General features: G+C 33.9%; 1 protein-coding gene across 8 annotated transcripts in view; it reads right to left on the bottom strand.

Annotated features, from left to right (window-relative positions):
* Window positions 1–21,428, bottom strand: part of LOC138323115 (uncharacterized) — a 36,517-nt gene that overhangs the window by 7,030 nt on the left and 8,059 nt on the right. For 5 of the 8 annotated variants that reach the window (XM_069267484.1, XM_069267482.1, XM_069267476.1 and 2 more), the window contains exons 2-17: window positions 20,862–20,952; window positions 16,542–16,637; window positions 16,182–16,199; window positions 14,738–14,809; window positions 9,213–9,295; window positions 8,800–8,908; window positions 8,212–8,283; window positions 7,421–7,489; window positions 6,437–6,529; window positions 6,253–6,311; window positions 5,508–5,979; window positions 4,963–5,151; window positions 4,547–4,625; window positions 4,078–4,230; window positions 2,523–2,974; window positions 1,575–1,589 (exon numbers count right to left, since the gene is read on the bottom strand). In XM_069267484.1, coding sequence (XP_069123585.1) covers window positions 1,575–1,589; window positions 2,523–2,974; window positions 4,078–4,230; window positions 4,547–4,625; window positions 4,963–5,151; window positions 5,508–5,979; window positions 6,253–6,311; window positions 6,437–6,529; window positions 7,421–7,489; window positions 8,212–8,283; window positions 8,800–8,908; window positions 9,213–9,295; window positions 14,738–14,809; window positions 16,182–16,199; window positions 16,542–16,550 — 1,944 coding nt within the window. In that variant the 5' untranslated portion in view covers window positions 16,551–16,637; window positions 20,862–20,952. The remainder of the gene's footprint in view (window positions 1–1,574; window positions 1,590–2,522; window positions 2,975–4,077; window positions 4,231–4,546; window positions 4,626–4,962; window positions 5,152–5,507; window positions 5,980–6,252; window positions 6,312–6,436; window positions 6,530–7,420; window positions 7,490–8,211; window positions 8,284–8,799; window positions 8,909–9,212; window positions 9,296–14,737; window positions 14,810–16,181; window positions 16,200–16,541; window positions 16,638–20,861; window positions 20,953–21,428) is intronic. The other 3 variants (XM_069267478.1, XM_069267480.1, XM_069267479.1) reach the window with 3 other exon arrangements.

The following is a 21,428-nucleotide window of genomic DNA, read 5'->3' as shown; positions in this document are numbered from 1 at the left end:
TTTTAAAATTAAATTTTAAACAAATACCAAATAGCTTTTATCTAGGACATCTAATTCATAAGAAAGCTGATAAGAATTATTTTTATAAGACAGTTGATGGATGGCACAAGTAATAAGTAATCTGAACAATAAAGGCTTATTACATAACTAGGACATCAAGACCGAGAGATACAGATTTTTGTACATGATACCTGAAAAATAGATATTGCTAATGTATAACCTGATAGGGTTGGCATATATTCAAACACCTGTAAATCAACCTATGTATATCTCTACAGAAATTATAAATAGTTGCTCATTCAGGCACTTCTAGAATAAACAGTACATGTATATAAAAGATCTTTTTAAAGGAAATTAAAATGATCTCTTCTAAGAGCAAGAAAAAAAATGTTAAGAATTATATTAAAAAATCTTATAGATATGCCAGACACTTCTAGTAACAGTATAAACTGCTAAAAAGAAGAAAAAGCTATTTTTAAGGTCAGAAACAGGATATTTATAAGGCTTTGATATAAACTGAGAGAAATGGATGAAGTCAGAAAAGTAAATCACTTCTAGACAAACATTATTTTTTTGTTATGCAAGCATGCAGTCTTAAGAAGTTTATTCAAATCTCTGCAACCAAAAGCATTGAAGGATTCATTTGCCCTACATACAAGCTCTTTGTTTGTCATCTTTGTAACTCGTGTTCTAAATCAGACAGGTTAACATTTTATTTCATATTTTCATTTTATTCTAATGAATCAGTGTGTGCTTCATATTTGTTACCAAAAAAAGACATAAGGAACAAATGGCCAGACGACTGAGATTTGAACGGGACTGTATGACCACTAGCTGGAGTTCTCTATTAAATTGAGCTCCCCGGTGGCCGATGATCAACCCAATCCAGTTCCGTTACTCTCTTCTCTCCTTTTTTAGTGTTCGGCTGTTCCTCTTGCTAATTAAGCTTACCACAATGCTTGAAATAGGGTTTGGTCACAGAACTTATTTATTTAGTGGTACTGTATTTGTATATATACAGTTTTAATTTGGTCAAAACAACAAGTGTAAATATAGATATATATAGAGGTTTGTAATTGGCATCCTTAATATATCATCTACAAATATTCATAACAGAAATATTATATAGAAACAGCGTATTCTGCAGATACAGTAGAGTAATATATTATCTAATTGTTACATTGAGGTAATAATGATCAGAAAGGTAGCATGCATCTAAATAAGCTGTCAGATAGATAGTGGCAGATACAGTTGAGGAAGGTCAGTTTTAGTTGTAACAGGCCATGTATCTTCAAATTACCGGTAACTATGACATTTCCAGAGAAAATATTCAATGGAAAAATATTCCCAAAAACAGAAAATGAAAAGTAAATTTCAATAGAAACCAACCTTCAATTAGCAATATCACTAATCTTTCAGCAGTGAGATTTTTAAAACTTTCAGAAACATATTACCGAAGTTTATACTAATGGGTTTCTGGATCTGCCACAGAGCAACAAGGTATATGTTCACACATTATAATCTGTAGAATCACACAACTAAATAATATCAGGGAAACATCCTTCTAACCATACCTTAGATGATGACGACTAAAACAAAAACATCATTGTCTTGTGAAGCATACAACAAAGATAAATTCTCATGCATATATAGGTATAAGGTGGAGTTAACTCTAAAAGCAAGCAGACGGGACATGTATAAGGCAAGACTAGATCTAAAAATTGGTATTCTATAAAGAATTTAGATTTGATACATAAATATACATAAAACAGAAATGAACACCTTATCAGACAACATAATGCTGTTTATGCTGCATAAATCTAAAACATTTCCTCAATCTGTCACTTTTTGTAAAATTCTTCCATTTAATACACGATAATAAAAAAATGAAAAATCAGAACAAGTGATCATGATTTTTTTCCCTTGGAGAAACTGGGTCTAGGGAACCGTAAAGATAATTTTTCAAACTATCAAATTGGCGGCTTGTTCGCATCTTGTCCGATAGTCCCAAAATAATATGCACAACTAAACCTTAAACAATCCCTTCAGTGCTTTCTGAGAAATAGCGGTAACAAACTTTAACATCAAAATCCAGTAAAATGCAAAACTACAGGGTAAACCTACATATGAAATTTGAGAAAGATCCCTTCAGTACTTCTGAGAATTAGCCGTAACAAACTTTAACTATCAAAATCCAAGATGGCGGCTGGCAAGTGCTCACACTAGGTCTAGGGAACCTACATATGAAATTTGAGAAAGATCCCTTCAGTACTTTTAGAGAAATTTGACCCGACGAGACCACGACGAAAGGCGATTTGAATAGCCCACCATCTGATGATGGTGGCTAAAAAAATTAGAACAAGTGATTATGATTTTTTTCCTGGAGAAATTGGGTCAACCGTAAATTTTTCACCTTAAGTCTGTAAATTAAGATTCAAAAGTAAAAATAACAATAACATGGAAAGCTTCACAAACACCATTGCTAAGTGCTCAGCCTACTATTGCATTACGGTATAGCCTACCTTGTATCCCTCAAGGAAGTCTTCCCTTACTCTGCTGCCAGTATCCTCCGAGGTCTCCGTAGCAGAATCTACAGAAACATTAGCACGCACAGAGTCCACTTCCTTTGGAGGCGATCCTTTTCCGTCACGGAATAAGAAGGTAGGTCCTGAACCACGGGTATCGAAAAATTCATCCTCATCAGGTTTCCTAAGTGGAGATAATGGTCTAACTTTTGGTGTACGATCTGTGGATAGGTCACTAGAACTATCAGAAGTGTAACTACTTTCCGAGTCAGAGCCACGCTCAAAGTCCTTTTTACGATATTTAATGTCCTTTCCTCCTCGTACTCTCACTGAACTATTGGAAGATTTTGATTCTGGACGTCTCCTGCCTCGGGGAGTAGATGATTCTGTTTCTGATTCAGTTATTGATCCAGTCGTACTCCTACTATCATCATCATCTCCATGCAATGCTGTAAATGTGAATATACTTAAGTTTGAACACTAAACCAAATATTACTCCAAAGCTAAGGATAGTCCGAATGATTCTGACTATCTATCCGCTTTTTATATACTGACGTGGGCGGATGATAGTCAGAAGTCTGTGCTCTTTCAAAACGCCAAAAGTCCAGCGACCCTCACCAGGGTCGCTAGTTTTTCAATGTTTTCTCTTTTCAGGTTTCATGTGATTTTTTGACAATTGCATAGTTCGATAGAAAAATTATTTTTACACTACCTTCCATATCAATTATATGTGTAAACGACTGTTAACAAATGCATTTCCTCCAGTTTCTTCGGACTTCGTCATTTTCAGGCACGTTGTTTGTATATGGCTGCCAAAACCAATCTCGCGAGAATTTGAGTGACGTCAGAAAATGAAGGTTAAAAATGCGTTGATGAAAAGGATTTCCCTTGACTTCCGGCGAGATTTTAATCACGTGATAACTTCAACCAATATGGACGATCTAGCCGGGAAATTTGAGAAGTCTCAAAGAAATACCACAAGTTGCACGCTGAGAGATATAATTTACTTTTTTCAACATGTCAAGGTAGTGTAAAAATAATTTTTCTATCGAACTATGCAATTGTCAAAAAATCACATGAAACCTGAAAAGAGAAAACATTGAAAAACTAGCGACCCTAGTGAGGGTCACTGGACTTTTGGCGTTTTGAAAGAGCATGGACATCTGACTATCATCCGCCCACGTCAGTATATAAAAAGCGGATAGATAGTCAGGATCATTCGGACTAAGCTAAGGATAAATTCTAATTTGCTGTTTGATACATTACTCTTTAATGTCTTAATTCATAGGAAATTATGCTTGGTTGTAAAAAAAAAAAATTATTGTTTATAACACAAGAAAATTGTGTCATATGCCATGATAAATTTTTGAACACCAGCTTTAACTTTAGGTTATCAATCTTCGGCAGCACTGTGGTGAGTCCATAGTAACAAGTTGTACACTTATACACAGGAGAGCTTTATCGACTTTTTAACAGACCATTGACTAGTTAAGATACGACTACAGATGATGTGTACCTTGAAAACATTAACTCACATTAGAACGGGTATTACCTTCTATAAAAGCTCGGTCTCTATCCATCTCCAGGACCCTGTAGGTTTTCCGATCTCCATCATGGGCAGACAACCACCGCTCACAGTTAAACTCGTAGATTCTCTTGTCATGCATGTCGTACACGGTAACACCTTCTAAATACCAGGCATCTCCTGTAAATAAAAATAACATACTGTTAACTTCCACTTCATACATTGTTGTCATATGTAAGTCCATTAAGTTGTTAATTGGCTTCAATCAGACAGGTGTAAATTTTTCGCAAAATTATGCGAAAATTTGTATTACAGTAGCTTCAATGCAGGTACACACAACTCGTTGATCAATGCAAGATAATTGACATTTGTTTTAGTGATATATGGTTAATAAACATGGCGAATATTTTTATCTTTAGAACAATATTTCCAGAAAATGGACCCAAATGCAGGAGTTACAGTTCACTGCGAAAATATTTCCCTTTCAAAAACTTACGTAGTGATGTCCTGTCATGTCCTATTTTGATTTGATGAAGTTTCCCAACATGATGACATCCTAAGATAAAAAGGTCCTCCTACAATGCAAAGCAGTATAAGTTAAACAAGGATACAAGTACAATGTAACAAATACATCACAATAAAATATCAAATACCTGGTATATTTAACAAATACGGTATAGCTAACAATGTCTAGCGAAATCAGGAAAATATTAGCCCACAAAAATAACTGGCTGTACAAAATAACATTGACTTAATACACAGATATGGGTGCTACAATGATAATTGAAATTTTCTTAAATTTGTTCAAAAGTAATATACATGTATTTATACCTTCTAAGATGTTTCATAAGGATCTATTTGATTCAAACTCTGTACTTACTATATTAAACTACTATTATACTGTGTAATTACCTTGCCCCTCTGGAACATGACAAGATGTCGTTTAGAGTCCTTTAGGACGAGTTCCTTTGTGCGGCCCTTATCACCATATATGGTAAGTTTGACCTCTATATTGGTACTAGCACTAGCTCCTGTCCTGTTTCCAGTCCTAACATAGATTTGATACTCTGCCCAGTCTCCCTGTTTGACCTCTTGGTCCAGCTGTTTCAGTATTAATAAAGGAAACAGGTCAATAAATAATAATCTACAGATGTTTTACAATTTTTCTTGATATTTAATCACAGGAAATCAATTTTGAATCAACATTAACTACCGGTAAATGAGAAAAAATAGCCACCCAGCAAGCAGTTGAAAAGTGTTTGCTTCATACTCTTTGCTGATAAAACAAATAAAAACAAAACTAGTACATGATTATTTCTTGTGACATTTATAATCATTCTATTCATCATATTAGCCTGCAGGAAAGAGGGACAATAGGTGGAGAGAGTCTTATGTGCATACAATCCCCCTAATTCTGAAAATGTGTATCATTAGGTGGTGAAATAAAGTCTACATACCGGATTGTAGTTGGTTATCATGTTGGTCTCAGTTTGTATGCTGACACTATCTCCTGCTTGTGTAGAATGGCTAACTTTGACTTCCTCGCGAATGTCTGTGTCGCGTACATGTATAACCGTAGACTTGTGGGTACCAGGTTTCGTCCTTTCCTTCACGCTGCTAGATGTTTTTGTCCCTACACTTGAACTTCTGTCTGTACTGGATGTTGTCATGCTATCCGGTGACCTTGATCTTTTCGGTGACCTTCCTGATGTACCAGACCGGTCTGATTTAGGTGATCGATCAGACTTTTCTGATCTGTCTGATTTCTGTGACCTTGAAGATGTTTCTGACCTTGACAGTCTGTCAGACTTTGCTGACCTTTCTGACCTTTCTGACCGTTCTGATTTCTCAGGCTGGCTAGTTGTTGTAGTTGTGGTGGATGCAGGTTTAGACTTCACGACTTTCTTTACGATAACTCTTCTTGGTTCTCTGTAAAAATTATAATGTCGCCTTGGTAAAATAATATTCAACTATAAAGATTTCTGATGAAGAGTCTTCTGAAGTAAAGAATAATAATACTGGTTCGTTACCACAGTAATTTTGCTAAATTTTGCTACAAGAATGAAATCAAAAAATGTTTTGCTCCAAACTTATGTATCTAGCACTCTGAGGTTCATTAATTTTCTTTGAAAGCTTTGCAAGAATGACTTGCAGAAATTATAGATATATGAACTATCCCTATAGCATGAACAAGTAACTTACGGTTTCTCTGCTTGAGTGTTGCGTGAGGAACGCTTCGGTGAATAACTGTCGTCGTAGGACTACAGAAAGAAAACAAACTCAGATTAAATAAAATGTTCTCTAAAATCAGATTTTCTAACGTTCAGAATCAAAAGTTTCCATTTTAAAGTTTATAGTATCTGTATTTTGTGACATAAAATCTTACCGTAGGTTTTTCGTCTTCATTCATGTGACGTCTGCCGTGAATATCCCAGGTGTATTTTGCTGTTGCTGGACGTTTTTTACCAGAATCTTTGGGCTTAAAAACAATTATGATAAACTAAATAAAGCATACTTATATAACTTCTGGAGTGGGTTAAGTATCTTTGGCCCAAAACATTGTATATGGCAAGGTAAATAATGTTACCCTTATTTGGTAAAATTGAAATCACAATAAACTATAGGATTTTTTCCCTTGACATGTACAATTTATCATGATATGCAGTACTTTGTCTTATGCTTTTTGTAAGACAGGGTTAATAGATGTATTTATTGTAGAATTTGATAATCAATTTAACACAAAATATCACTTAGTATTTTTGATTCCCCATCATATACCAAATACAATATGATATGTGAATAGACATTTATAAATACGATCTACACTCAAGATTGAGGCTCGGCATGCTAGGTAAATGTGGTCTAAAATGTTCCTATACAAGCAGGACACATCCTTAATGTTACAACAAAAATTTGGCTTCTAATTAAGTATGGATAATTAGGAGAAATTGAGTTTCAAAAAGTAGAAATCCTTTAATTCTAGGTTAATTCCTTGAAATTGGATTGCTCTTTTCCATTAAGGAATAACACTGACAATTCAGGGGCCTGAGTAAAGGATATAATAATGATAAAGAGAGAGGTGATCTGTAATGACACAGGGATATGACGTGTATGAAAGGTGATCTCTTGAGGCAGTGATATGCTTAATATTGACAAAGGTAAATTCCTAATATTGGGGTTGCCTCTTAACAAATTCTTGTAAGGTGTGGGCTCTTGAGGTAGGGAAACACTTATGATTGGAGAGTAATATGTACCTATGGAAACCTCATTTCTTTTGTTAACCATTGTATTATATCACACTGGACAGTAATGGTGTCAAATTACAACAAGTGATTAATTCTGTGTTATCAACTCACAGTGACCTACTTACCTGTTTCTTAACAGAATCTACTGGAATATATATCAGATCATCATCTAGCCCAGGAAGTGGCCTCTCAGTCTACATGCGTGACAGGCAAAGAAAGGAGGCAGGATAGCCAAATAAGGACATGCATCCACAAAACAAACATTCTACTGACTTAGATATCTATTCAAAGTGACTACTGTAACCTAACTTTCTTTCTATGCAATTTATTTTCGTGATTTTCGCAATCAAGGTAACTTCGCGAAAGATTTTTCCACATATTGATATTTTCTAAAAATTTTGCACAATAAAATTCAAAGGTATTTCCATTCAATTTTAAATCAGTGAAACTCAAAATCCGCCCCGAAAATGATTTGAAACTGATATTGCGAAATTTAGCAGCTGCGAAAGAAAGTTTGTTTACAATATCTCATTTAGTAAGAATAACTGCTGTGGGGAGGAGTTCTCCTAAGCATATCCTACTGTGATAAAAGACTTACTTAATCAATGCTACTAAAGGAGACAAAATTTGAATATCAATTTTTTTTAACTCCTATTATCGAGTTATGAAACTTTGCATATTTTGATATTTATATAACATATCAAAACATGATATTTTTAACTGATAAGTCAAACCAAGATATTGAAATTTAAAATTTTAAAATAACTTCTTTTAACAAATCTAGGAATACACTAAGTAAATAAACAAAATATCACTATAGCTATATGCTGTGTACTTGTGGAAAAAAAAAAAAGAGAAAAACTATCTAAAACAGTAAACATGCAGTGACACTAGCTGTAAGACTAGCTCCACATACCTCAAATGGTTTGGGGGCAGACTGTCCCCTCTTTGGACTGGGAGGACGAGGTTGAATGATGTCCACAGTTTCCTAAACCAAAAACAAAGCAGGTTCATTTTAATTTACCAAATTTTTCAGACATATTGTATAAAACTCTGACCGTATTTGCTGTGCATTAGCATTGATATGTATTGTAAACCAGTCATTCCTTCTTCGCATATTGCAGAGTTACCTCCCTTGCAGGTAAGTATCGATTTTGACGTCATTGATTTGTGAGGGAAACTTACATTCTCTGAAAAATATACCAGTACTCGACGTTACGCTTGCAACCAGATGACATTACAATCAATACCTACCCGCAAGGGCGGATGACGCTGTAATATGCAAATACAGCAAACAGTTGATACGTGTAAATTATCTAAACTATTGACTACTTAACTTATTATCTAGAATACTTAATGTATAAGTTCTATAGTTCTACAGACTTTGAGTTGAAAAGGTTTAATGTATCTTGATTTAATATGATTGAATTTATCATTATAATTATTGTAGCATGATCTTTAATCATGACTAGAAGACATGAAGGTGTAAGTATATGATACCTACCGTGGCTACCAAAAGTTTGGTTGCTATATTGACGAGTCGCTGGGCCTCCCCACGGGTGATATTCTGGGAGGGAACACTCCTTAACTGAGGCCATCCTCCCTTTAGTGCCCTAGAGGGAAAGGGTCAAAAGACAGTGATTATTGGATATCATAATAGCAATTCAGTATGTCAAACAAATTTTATTTTAATTTCATATATTTACTTTGAAAAGAGTAAATTTCACTTTTGATTTGTGTTAAGAGTAAAAAATTCTTCATCCATTCTGATATTTCGACGATAATTAAGTTACCAATTCAATGGATGATTCTACCTTTACGACTTTGGTTTTACGACAACTTTAGTACCAGGTTATACCTATCCCTGAAGTACCTAGTTAACGTGTTATCAGCTTTACTTTATTTTATGGTCCTTACTTTTTATTTCCCCTGAGAGGATAGATGACATCTGATGTGTCTCTCCCCGCCTGGGCGTAGGCAAACGCTGGGTGAATTTTTGTCTATAACACACACAAAAAAATTATCATTTGAAATATCCAACATTGGTTTCATTGTAAATTATCAATTGATATTTATGCTGCTTCTTCTTCAACAACAATACACTTTTGAGATATCTTAGATAGTGAATAAAAAGGACTGCAAGGAACTTTTTTTATCAAGATAGTATCTGAAAACTAGGTAAGATAAATTTGTGTTATAAGAATAAACAGACACCATACATTTAGTAATTCATATAGGTACTATATATATACCCAATGTCTACTGTCACATACAGAATATGTTTAAGACTGACTAAAAGGATATCTGGTGACTGATATAAGGATATCTGGTGACTGATAAAAGGATATCTGGTGACTGATAAAAGGATATCTGGTGACTGATAAAAGGATATCTGGTGACTGATAAAAGGATATCTGGTGACTGATAAAAGGATATCTGGTGACTGATAAAAGGATATCTGGTGACTGTTAAAAGGATATCTGGTGACTGATAAAAGGATATCTGGTGACTGATAAAAGGATATCTGCTGACTTATAAAAGGATATCTGCTGACTTATAAAAGGATATCTGCTGACTTATAAAAGAATATCTGCTGACTTATAAAAGGATATCTGCTGACTCATTATGGGTATCTTTTGACTGATTTTGGATATCTTCTTACAGTTAACAGATATCTATTAAGTGATATAGGACATTTTCTTACTTATTGATAAAGGATGTCTATTTACTGATAGAGGATATCTATTTATTGAGAAAGGATATCATATTACTGATAAATTACATGTAATGTTGGGGACATTTTTTTCATATAGAATATCTATATGAATGATTCAGGTTTTATAAATACTCTATCAGATAAGGATATATATAATATTGACTCATACAACATGTCTGTATATTTTCTATTCATGATTATTTTGACAGTTAAGTTTGTGTAGCTATACAGTACACCATATCACATCAAATGAAAAAAGTAAGAGCAACAATAATTTACACGAGGTCTGTTAGAGGTCTGTTGGTACACAACAATGTTATAACAATAATCTGTATCCCTGCTTACTTTGATATTAAAGCAAGAATAGCTATGTACATATGTCATTCCAATAAAGAATATCAATGTGAGTAAAATAAATATATCCTTAATCTTTGTAATCCACACTACAAGTCCTGACACGTTATCTTTATATGATACATCGTAACATGATGACTGGCACTTACAACATTACAGCACATACTAGTATCAATGGATTACCCAAGCTATAACAGTGTACCTGTATAGGTGTCAATCAAGTTTGTGTCTGAGCAAAAGGACAGGTAAAACAGACACTACCAATATCTATAAAACTGAATATCATCATTGACGATAGGTTATAAAATAGTGTCGATCTTTCACTGTCATTGTAACCTGTACCATTATACAGCATATGACAGCCATGAACTGTCTTGTGTCTTAGAAAACTGACACAATGTGGATAAAATAGAAATATAATCTGTACCGACTCCCAGCTTGAATTCGAATTAAAGCATAATGCAATCAGTATATTATGTGTGTGTGTGTGTGTGTGGGTGTGTGTGTTGAATATACGTGTGAACTAGTCCAAGTATAAACAGTGTCTACAACACAGAACCTGTGCTGAAGTGTGGCATTGAAATTGATTCTATTTCAGGTACACAATAGAAAAAAAATGTTACAACCTGTAGAGCCAACACAATGACATTTCTAACGGGTGAATGGCTGAAGCATAAAAATAATTAATCTTACACCAAATTAACCAAATTACATCGCACTTTCAATGTTCAATTGATGAGATTTCCCCTGTTGATTTAATCTCAGGTAGAGTTTAATAAAAGAAAAGCTGACTTGTGTAATCATCTGAAACATCTCCATGGCAACCAAATACACCTCTTCATACACACCAGTAGGTCAAGTGTTTCCATGGCAACCTCACACACCTCTTCTATCTCCCCAATGGGTCAATTACAGGTACTTCTCCATGTGTATGGAACTATACCTCTTATTTGTTTAATCAATATCAGTCAAAAGGTAGACTTTACAATCAAACATATGTATACACTGGTATTCCTTAAAGAACAAACACTTGAAAAATTGAGTTGTTTAATATCACCACAAAAAGATATTCAAGTGTACTCAGAGATATAGTTATTAACGCTAATATTTCCAAATTTTTACCAGAAAGTAACAATGTCATGATCTGGACCGAAGGGTTTCTGTTATTAGCAATTCTTGAGACCCTAAATTACCTTTACAAAAACAAAATTAACTCACATCTAAGGACATCCACAAAACAGCTATGTGACCTTGAATGATATTTTTGTTCGGCTAGGTGACCTTGAATGATTTTTTGTTCAGTCATGTGACCTTGAAAGATATTTTGTTCAGCTATATGTGACTTTGAATCATTTCTTGTAGCCATGTGACCTTGAATGATACATTGTTCATGCAACAATGTGTACTTGAAGGGGAATTTCGTTAAGCTTCTGTACTAGTATATGTGACCTTGAATGGTAACCGCATTTTGTTCAGCTATTTTGACCTTGAATAATTTTTTGTTTAAAAAGAAGACCTTGAAGATTTTGTTCAGATTTGTGACCTTGTTCTGCTGCAAGCTGAATGTTGATGTTAAAAAATGTGACATTTAAGGATGTTTTTTATGTATTATGTAATCTTAAAGAATGTTGTTTTTCTGTTATGCAACCTTAAAGAACGTTGTTGTTCTGCTATGCTACTTTGGAGGTTGTTGTTGTTCGGCCATGCCTACCAAAGCATGAAAATTGATAAGCCTCTGCCTCTGAAGGTAATTAACGAGATTAATGGTCTGTGAGATCATCTGTCGCTCATCAACACAAAAACACCTAGCAACAACATCAGAGACACTCATACATATTCATGAGGACATCCAATCAATCAGTCCTAATCTACCTGTGTTATATTACATTTCTACATCCAGCCTGCATCTGAATCCTTAATGAAGCACAACCTTTGAATGTTAACAAGGGTTATAAACTACAGGTTAGGTAATAAAATACAGGTAATACACTTCGATGGATTTAATTAGGACTGAAGCCATGGCACTGTAAAGCCAGAAAATGTTTCTATACAAGTTAGGTTCATTCAGTTATTGTATTGCTTGGCTTTGTCTTTTTCACTGGGAAACTTAATTATTAACTATAATAAAGATAGATTGTCTCAATGGCAAACCATCACAGTCAAAACACATTTGTTATAGACGTCAATATGAGATTTGTCATTTATTTAGACGCTTGAAGATATTGAAAAAAGAATCACTCATACAATGTTCACTTGTGACTTTTTCTAAAGATATATACAAAAAAATATCAAAATTGTTTAATAAATTCAAACAACCTAACCATGTAGGTATTAAAACTTTAATACTACTCCATGTCCACCTGTTGACCATGTGGAGAGATTACAGGAGACAGCTTAATGGACCAGGTGAGCTCTACTAAGTTCTGTACAGTGGTTATCTACATGTATTTGTGATAGACTACCATGATATTCCACTAAGTGTTTGATCAAAATACAATATTTGCTTAGTTTTTCTTTATTGTTGTGAAAGGTTCAACAAAATAACACAAAATTTGAACATATACCAGTAAACTCAAATGAAAATTATCACAAACTGTTAAAACAGTGTAAGCTTTTACAGAAGTACATTTTACTGAACATACATAAATAACTTTTTCGACCCAATAAACGCCTTTGTCATTTAGCTAGGTTTCATAACTTGATTTCTTTTGCAAATTGAGATGGCTTAATAATTGTGCAATAATTTGTGAAAACTTAGTCCAAAGTCAGTCCTATTAAGCGTCCCCTCATTTTTTTTCTTTCCAATTTTAAGTGCCCTGGGTGCTTATTGAGGGTCAAATACAGTAAGACAGAAGACCTTTATTTGTACAAATATGGTAAATCATGCCTGTGTTTCTACTACAGACATGTGATGTTTATTGTTTCAGTCAGACATCTAGGACTCACGGAGCCAAGTTTACACACAAAATACACAACAATATACACATTATACTACCTAATCAACAAACACAATCATGCAATTGATGTAATCTTTCAATTTACAAAAGAAATGAAAAAATCTGTATTTGTTTTCCATGCATGACTATGTGTAATTCAATTGAACTTTAAACACAGAAGCCATATACCACACACTGTCTACTCTATACTTGCAACATTCAACAACTGCAGGAAAAAAATATCTTTGTTTTCTGTGCTCAATGTCAAAATTTGGACAAATTTGTCCAGTGTAGTGGACAAGAAACTTAAAACAAAAAGAGGTCATCATGTTCAGCACCAAGGTCATCAATAGGCACTTCATACATACTAATACGTTATAAGATTTACCGCAAATTCATAATCATTATATCGTTAAATTGGCATATATCACTGATAATTTATCAATACAAAATAGTTTTTGGAATCAAAAGTGTGAAAATTAAAGATTTTAAGTTGAATTCAGATAGCTCTTTTTTTTACTGTAGCATGTAAACAATACATCAATTATCATTTATCAATATTTTTATTACAGTTCTTGACATCTTTATATATATTTGAAAATGACTGGTGGTGATCAAGAATGACTCTAGGTGCCACAGAGCATGCCCACAGAGCTGTCACCTGTGTATGTGTTACCTTTAGGTACGGACTGGTGGCCAGTATACCCATCAAACGCGCAGCATCACCATCTAATTGGTTCTTAGACAATAGGAAAAGGGCATACATATATAGGAGGATGGGTACCAGGGTTACGTACAGGTATACATACATTCAAGTGCATTAGGGTTGGTATATAAGAGGCACAAAGGGCCTGTTTTCATTACCTAAATGTCAAAACAGGGTCGAACAAACTTTTTAGTTTCATATTGATTTCCAACCTTTGGTAAGGTCCAAGCCTAGAGCAATGCCCTATGGAACACATACATTGTAACTTGTCTGAACCGAATGCCACTGTATGGGACTAGCAAATTTGACAGGTTTCCAGATTGTACAGGTTTTTATAACGATGAATAAGGAAAGGAAGCCAGTGATTCACATCAGACAAGGACCGGTTTGACAAGTTATGTTGTATGGCATCCTAGAAATCTGATAGTACTCAAAGAAATTTGGTCCAAGCAAGATCAGTCATTCCTGAATAGTAGTATTGCAATTGAAATATAGAGGAAAGGGAGGTACAATAGTGTCGCTTGATATTGTTATGTGGTATTGGTTAAAGCAAGATCAGTTATTCTTGAATAGTAGTGATGAAATTGAAAAGAAGAGGAAAAGATAGATGTAGTGTTCAATGATGCTGCACTGATTTATTGTACAAAAATTGGTTAGTAAATTTCGTTATTATCACAGCAAAGAATCATGACACCTGAGTGAGGCCAGATCATATAGCTTAGCAGCTTACCTTGTAGTTATACTTGTTCATCCTCCGTTTAAGTTTCTTTCTAACCTTCTCTTCTCTTTGTTCTCCATCTCCCTGTTTAATACAATGATCCAATTAACAAATGTCTCAGAAATTTGTCTTAGACTAGTAATATCAAAAGAAACTAATTATTATATTTCTTTTTTAATTGATTTGTTTTAAGGAAAGTCTCAGTGAAAGTCTCAAGACTTTATCAAACAGGACCTTTTTATACTAAAAATTGTCTTAAGAGATTGTTTTTTTTTTCTTCTCAATGAGTAACAACTGAAGTTATCTTCCAATTCAGTATGGGGCCTCAACAAAATGTTACTTTACAGTGATTTTTATACTGTATATGTATATCATATAGCACTATATATCTATTTTTGTGGGGATGATATTTCCACAATCAAAAGTGTTTAAAATTAATCTGCTTTTTTTTAATTGCAAAAATATTGCATATCCCAGTATATCTATAGGTATCTCATTTTAGCATATCTCAAACCAGACATATTATACTGAGATATAATTACACTGTGACAAAATGAAGTTTTTGTATGTCATTGGATATAGCGATTGCACCAACTTGTTTTTATCTAAAATTTGAATGTACCAAACATAAATACAGGGTTTCAAAGTATTCTAACATAAACACAGTACTTAAATTTTGAATATATGCACACTTTTGTATATTCAAAATCAATACGAAACCTAAAAATACCACATATAACTACTGTATTCAGAGTTAATATCATGTCTTCTCTGCCATGTTTAGTGATTGATACACTTTATATACATTTTATTTCCAAATGTCAGGTTATGTACACAACTGTTTAATCTAGCATGACTTTCCCTTCATCCAGGAATTTTGTTTGCTCTAAGTATTTCCAACAAGTCACTAGTCCAATCAATCTTATAAATGGTATCTCGATTACTTCCTATCACAACTTTTGTTCTGTTGACCAAGTAAAATGTATGCAACCAAAATCTGTAAGTCTTTGGAGGTGTATTATAATTTTCAGCAGAGCACACATTTTGTAGAAGCAGCATTAATTAGCATAATGGAAGGCTGTTGGAGATTGATTGTGAGATGTTGCTAGTTTACATGTAAGGTCTATTTTTTCATCAAACTCATGACAAACAACTAGTCTATAGTCTCTTAGTAAAGGAATGTGACTTCTGTGATTAGAACTATAATGGATGAAAGTTTGACACCAGCAAATCAAATATGAAGCAAATAAATCTTCATCAATCAAGCCACACTAATGGTGACTGCTGAAATTACATGCAATAATTAATTGGCTAAGGTAAACTGTGCACTAATGTCAACAATTATATAAATCGTAAGTATTCACTCAGCACAATGGTTATACTGTTATCATAGCTAGGTAACTAAAGCACTGCTATAAGTAAATAAATTTATCACACTGAAAAAAAAAAATATTACCCCTGTCTTGCTTTTATTCTGCAGAGACAAGCATGCAAAAATATGTAAGTGGAAATCAAAAGAAATACAAAAAATTCTGCGAAAGCAATAAGACTGCATGAAACTGCTTGCTATGAATCAGCGAAACTCTTACTTATCAATATAAGAATTAAAGTAAACCTCCAGAAAATGGAGGTAGATATGTTCAGAATTTTCATGCTATTTTGATCTAACGTAGCATATCTCTCAGCATTCAAACAAATTTTTAAAAAAATTCTCACCAAATTCTTTTTTCTACTTTTGAATATGCAATTAACTGTAAGAACAAAAACAAAAGAAACCTATTTGACAGCATGCCACAGAGTCTTTTGTAGTACTTACCGGCCCCATGTTGGTGAGTCTACAGCGTACTTCCGGCAGACTGAAGTAATGTTTGAGGGCTCGGTCATGGAGTCCATCATACTGAAGGGTTGGTCGCTTGAAAAACAAATTATACATTCCTTTCAATATTTCAGATCCAACATCCTCAATTGAAACACAACAATTTCACGAAAATTGCTGTCCATCAAGATCTGATGGAACTGCTTCAAACAGAGACTATATATATAAGTTGAATCAGTGACCTAGCCATACTAATGATGGTATCATATGGTATATACCTTGATCAAAGTAGACATCATCACCGTCACACTAACTCCTAATTAGACAACAAATAGCAATCAAATATGGATGAGAAATACCCCTATATACATTGTAAATAAATCAATAGATAAACAAATCTCTGTAGGAATGCATGTACAGACAAATTCATCATGAGATGTACATGTTCTACCATAGTCATTCACCTTTCTTCACTGAAATAAAGCATACTGGGGTCATTTGTTTATTTTCTGGTTTGTTTTAGTATTGAAAGGACAAGCCAGGTTTGGTGGTGGAGGAAAATCAGAGTTACAGGAGAAAAAACACTGACCAGCGGACAGTACCTTGCAACCACCCCACATGGGATTTGAAATCGCAACCCAGAAATGAAGAGCTTCTAGACATCTTATATCTATAAAATTCTGTGTATACCTTCAATATAAATATTCATTCTGTGGGATATTTCTACATTAATAGACAATTAACAAGTTTTTATTGATAAAATGCTGTTCCAATCAAGCTCTCTATTAAGAGAAATTAGAGGTGACATTATCCACATTTAACTCCAATAGTTAAGGTCATCTATACATATGGTATGCCTTACTTAGACTTGTGAAAATCAGGTCATACCTTAGTAAGAAAGAAGGATGTTCAAGGACAACACCCTGTAAATGGTAGTTTTTGTTATGCTTCTTCTATTGGGCTAAATCATCAATGCTTTACAAAAAGATACGGACCACATATCATTCTATTCTTACAAAAGAAGGAATTCAAAGAACTTGTTATCTCTTTCCCAATTCCCTGTCTCTCAGGCTCCTGGAGGGCTAGACCTACAGTTTCTATCAAATTGACTCCCTTCCAACACATGATGTTTTGTATCAGTTAATGTTCAATCTTAGTTAATGTTCTGATTAGTTGAGAGTATCCATTGGTAGCTTGATTACATCTTTCCATATTGATCATCTTAGTGAAAAAAAAACCCTATTCCTGTGGGATCAGATCGAGACTGTTCCCTTCACCAAAGAAAGCTGATTATTGAAATGGTTGATATTCACTAAGTTGTTCATAACAAGTAGTGAAACTCACCCTGGAGCCTGTGGGCCAAGCTAAACAATTCTGACTATAGTAATATCTATTTGATCTGTGTGTGTATGAGGTGAGGTCCAACGGCTCGTACAATCACATATCAGAGGTATAAGTATTGATTGTCACCTGCCTGCTAATGTTTCCTCTATTGATTTCCCATCAGGCTAAAATTAGCTCGGGTGGATCCACCCAAACGACACGCTAGGCTGGCCTAACCATTAAATCACTTATAAACACAGGTAAACAAACAAACAAACAAAATAACACAATGATGTTACAAATGTTTCACATCAATACTACATCATTGTTAGGTTAACACATATTAAGTATATTGACTACGGACTGTGTCTTATTGGTATTTGCAGATATACCTACATGTATATACCTATAAAAGAATTTTATATCTATTCTGGACAGAGAATCTCCGCAGTTTCAGCATTTAATATATCATTAATTTTATATGTACATACCGGTATATATAATAGATCTTTTATCAGTATTTTATTTGAAGGTGTCTTTTGAAGATGTTCTCAATAGAGAATTAAAAAGCTATTTGCAAATAATCTAACTTATATTTAAGAAATAAAATCAATTTAACTCATTCGTTCCATTTGACATAATTAACCTTACCCCAATAGATTGCATCTCTATCAGTATAAGGCTGGTGTACACAATGATGTTTGGTATTTTGATCAGCCGACTTGGAGCCCACAGGTAGCATGAATTATTCATACTCCTTTATTTGTTTGGAATAGTTTTCTCCATCACACATGGAAGTTTCCATGGAGCTAACATGCTTTGTTGAGGCTGATTTGAGGCGTAACCTCCCCAGAGACTCTGATCTGCTGGGTAACCTCCCCATAGACCGGAGTATTTGTAGGTGTATAATAATCCTATGCTTCCCAGATCCCTGGCTACCTAATGTTATGTGTACAAATGTTACAAATTGGTATTGGATCTCCCACCATTTATTTACAATCAATTGACTGGGTGATTAACTGCCTTGTTCAGTGTCCCCTAATGACTGGTACTGGGATAGGTAACATCATACCTGCCATTGTTTTTTTTATATCTAAATTCCAGACATCATTAAATACTTGGGTTGTCTTCCTTGATGATGTAACCTTTTATTGTACAGTGTAAAACATTAATCCACCCAGACATAGACCTTTATTTGACAAAGCAAGCAGTAATAGCATTTAAATCCTGTACACAGTAACAAAACTACCAGCTGAATACCCATAAAAATGGTCCAAACACCAGTCTAAAATCAACCATAAAAGCTACCATATCAGTCTACACAGCCAAGGACCTGTTCTAAGATGTATAATACACTTTCTAGGTATGATCAATCAACATTCAATCTTTGTTGTAATCCAATTTACGCCAGCCACATCCTCGAGGCCCACTATAAAAATGATTTTAAACTCAGACTAACCATATGTATCAGAGGGCATACTGAATCTACTGATATTGAATTAAGTCTACTGCACGCAATACTTAAACCATAAAACATGGATGTTCTAATCAACACAACATGAATTCACAACTTTATACACATAGTCATTGAGAACTCTTTTCGTAATTACAATTTTGTAAAATCCATCAGTAGCAGATTGTTGTACTCCTGGGGCTTAACTTTGATAACTCATTAATTAGTCTTTGTTTTTATTATCAATTAAGGGTTAAAATATTACCATCAGTAGATGAATTATACTGAGACCTCTTTGATCAAGTAAGTAATTAAACAAAGTGTGTTTTATAGAAGAAAATGATTGAATCACTTTGAAACATGAGCATGATCTGTCCCATAGAAGCCAGGATGTAATCATCTAATTCAGTAATGGTATGATAAGTATCTAGTATAACATTGTACCTCAGATGTATTGATTGAGGCCTGATTCACAGATGTCATCAGTAAGGTTAGTTAACAACAATAATCTGTAAACCAGGAAACAGTTTCTATATCAACTGTATAATACAAACATAATTCTGGGTGCAAATAGGTCAGACATCTACCAATAATGTTATAGTGTCGACCATGTGTAAGTCTCAGAATCTAAAATTCATTATTGTAAATCACTGGCAAATCCCTCCACTCAGCAATAACCCTCCACTCAGCAATAACCCTCCACTCAGCAATAACCCTCCACTCAGCAATAACCCTCCACTCAGCAATAACCCTCCACTCAGCAATAATCCCCCCCCCCCATACACACACTCCTTCCCTTTTTATGAAGTGACAGCTTTTTTGAACTAGGGTCAAATTCAGCAACAAGCCCCCTATCTATTTTTTCTTCTGTTAGCTTGCAACTTTGTTCAGAAGAAAATCATATTATTTAAAGGTTATTGTTTGAACTGTTTTTGTGTTTCTTTTGACCACAGTTTTAAACCATTAGTCTGTACCTAAACTAACTCCACATATAAATGTACCTTCTAAACTTTAATCCGAGACAGAGGTGCATTTAATAAGCTTTATCTCAAAAACCTATTTCATATGTCATATCGTTCCATATCAGCAAAGGTATTTCATTAAATAAAATCATTGTCCATCACATGATGATCTGACATCTGTTTAAAACCACAGTTGACAAGTTGCGTGGAGTACTAGTTTAATGTCTACTGTCTGTCGTTCAGAATTACATAGAGTACTGTAAACGTGTATATTTACATGAAGGGAAATTTTAAGCTAATCACCTGGAGGTCATTTGATCGCAAAAATTCCCCCATCGCCTTATATTTTGTACACATATGAACTTTGTTGTTAAAAGTCTAAAAGTGTATAGATCGCGAAAATTACAACACCTCAAAAGTTTAACAATACAAATGTAGCTGTTTTTGAAATACGTGTGACTGCATTATACATTAATGCATTACAAATTGTTGAATGCAAAAAGTACTGTCTTGCCAATTATAACCATAGTAAAACATGCATGTACAAATAATCTGTACCTATATGTTTATTATGGTACTTACCGCTTTGAGAGGCGGGTGGTCAAGCTGGGGACTGTTTACTCCAGATAAGTCAAATCCATCCTCTAATCTTTTTATATCAAAGTAATATTTTCTGAAAATTAAAAAGGAAAAAACCATTAACCATAGCTGTAGTCTCTAATATATTATTAAGTTCCTCTATATTAACAAAAATTGTGGGGTTTTTTTTCAAGTTGAATATCATTTGGAAATACATTAATTTGTCAAATTCTGTTCATCTGATGTGAAAAAGATAGGCTATTGTATAAATATAAATCTAAATAATTCTGATAGAACCAATTATCGATACCTATTTGTAAGAGAGCTACAATTTTTAACAGTTTAATATTACGAAAGCTGTCAAGCAGGTCTAAAATTTATATTAATTACATCACAGGAGTTTGACGTTCTGTCAATAATATATAGTATAAATATATAAAAAAAAATACCCATATTTACTGTTTTTATATAGTATATAGCGGTATTTTTTTGTATGTTTATACTATATATTATTGACAGAACGTCAAACTCCAGTAATTACATTGTGTATTATGTACTTAGAAATATATA

The sequence above is a fragment of the Argopecten irradians genome, chromosome 5 (assembly GCF_041381155.1).
Source record: "Argopecten irradians isolate NY chromosome 5, Ai_NY, whole genome shotgun sequence".
In the NCBI taxonomy this organism is placed as follows: domain Eukaryota; kingdom Metazoa; phylum Mollusca; class Bivalvia; order Pectinida; family Pectinidae; genus Argopecten; species Argopecten irradians.
Note: the sequence above shows the minus strand (reverse complement) of the source record. Positions and strands in the feature narration are given on the sequence as shown.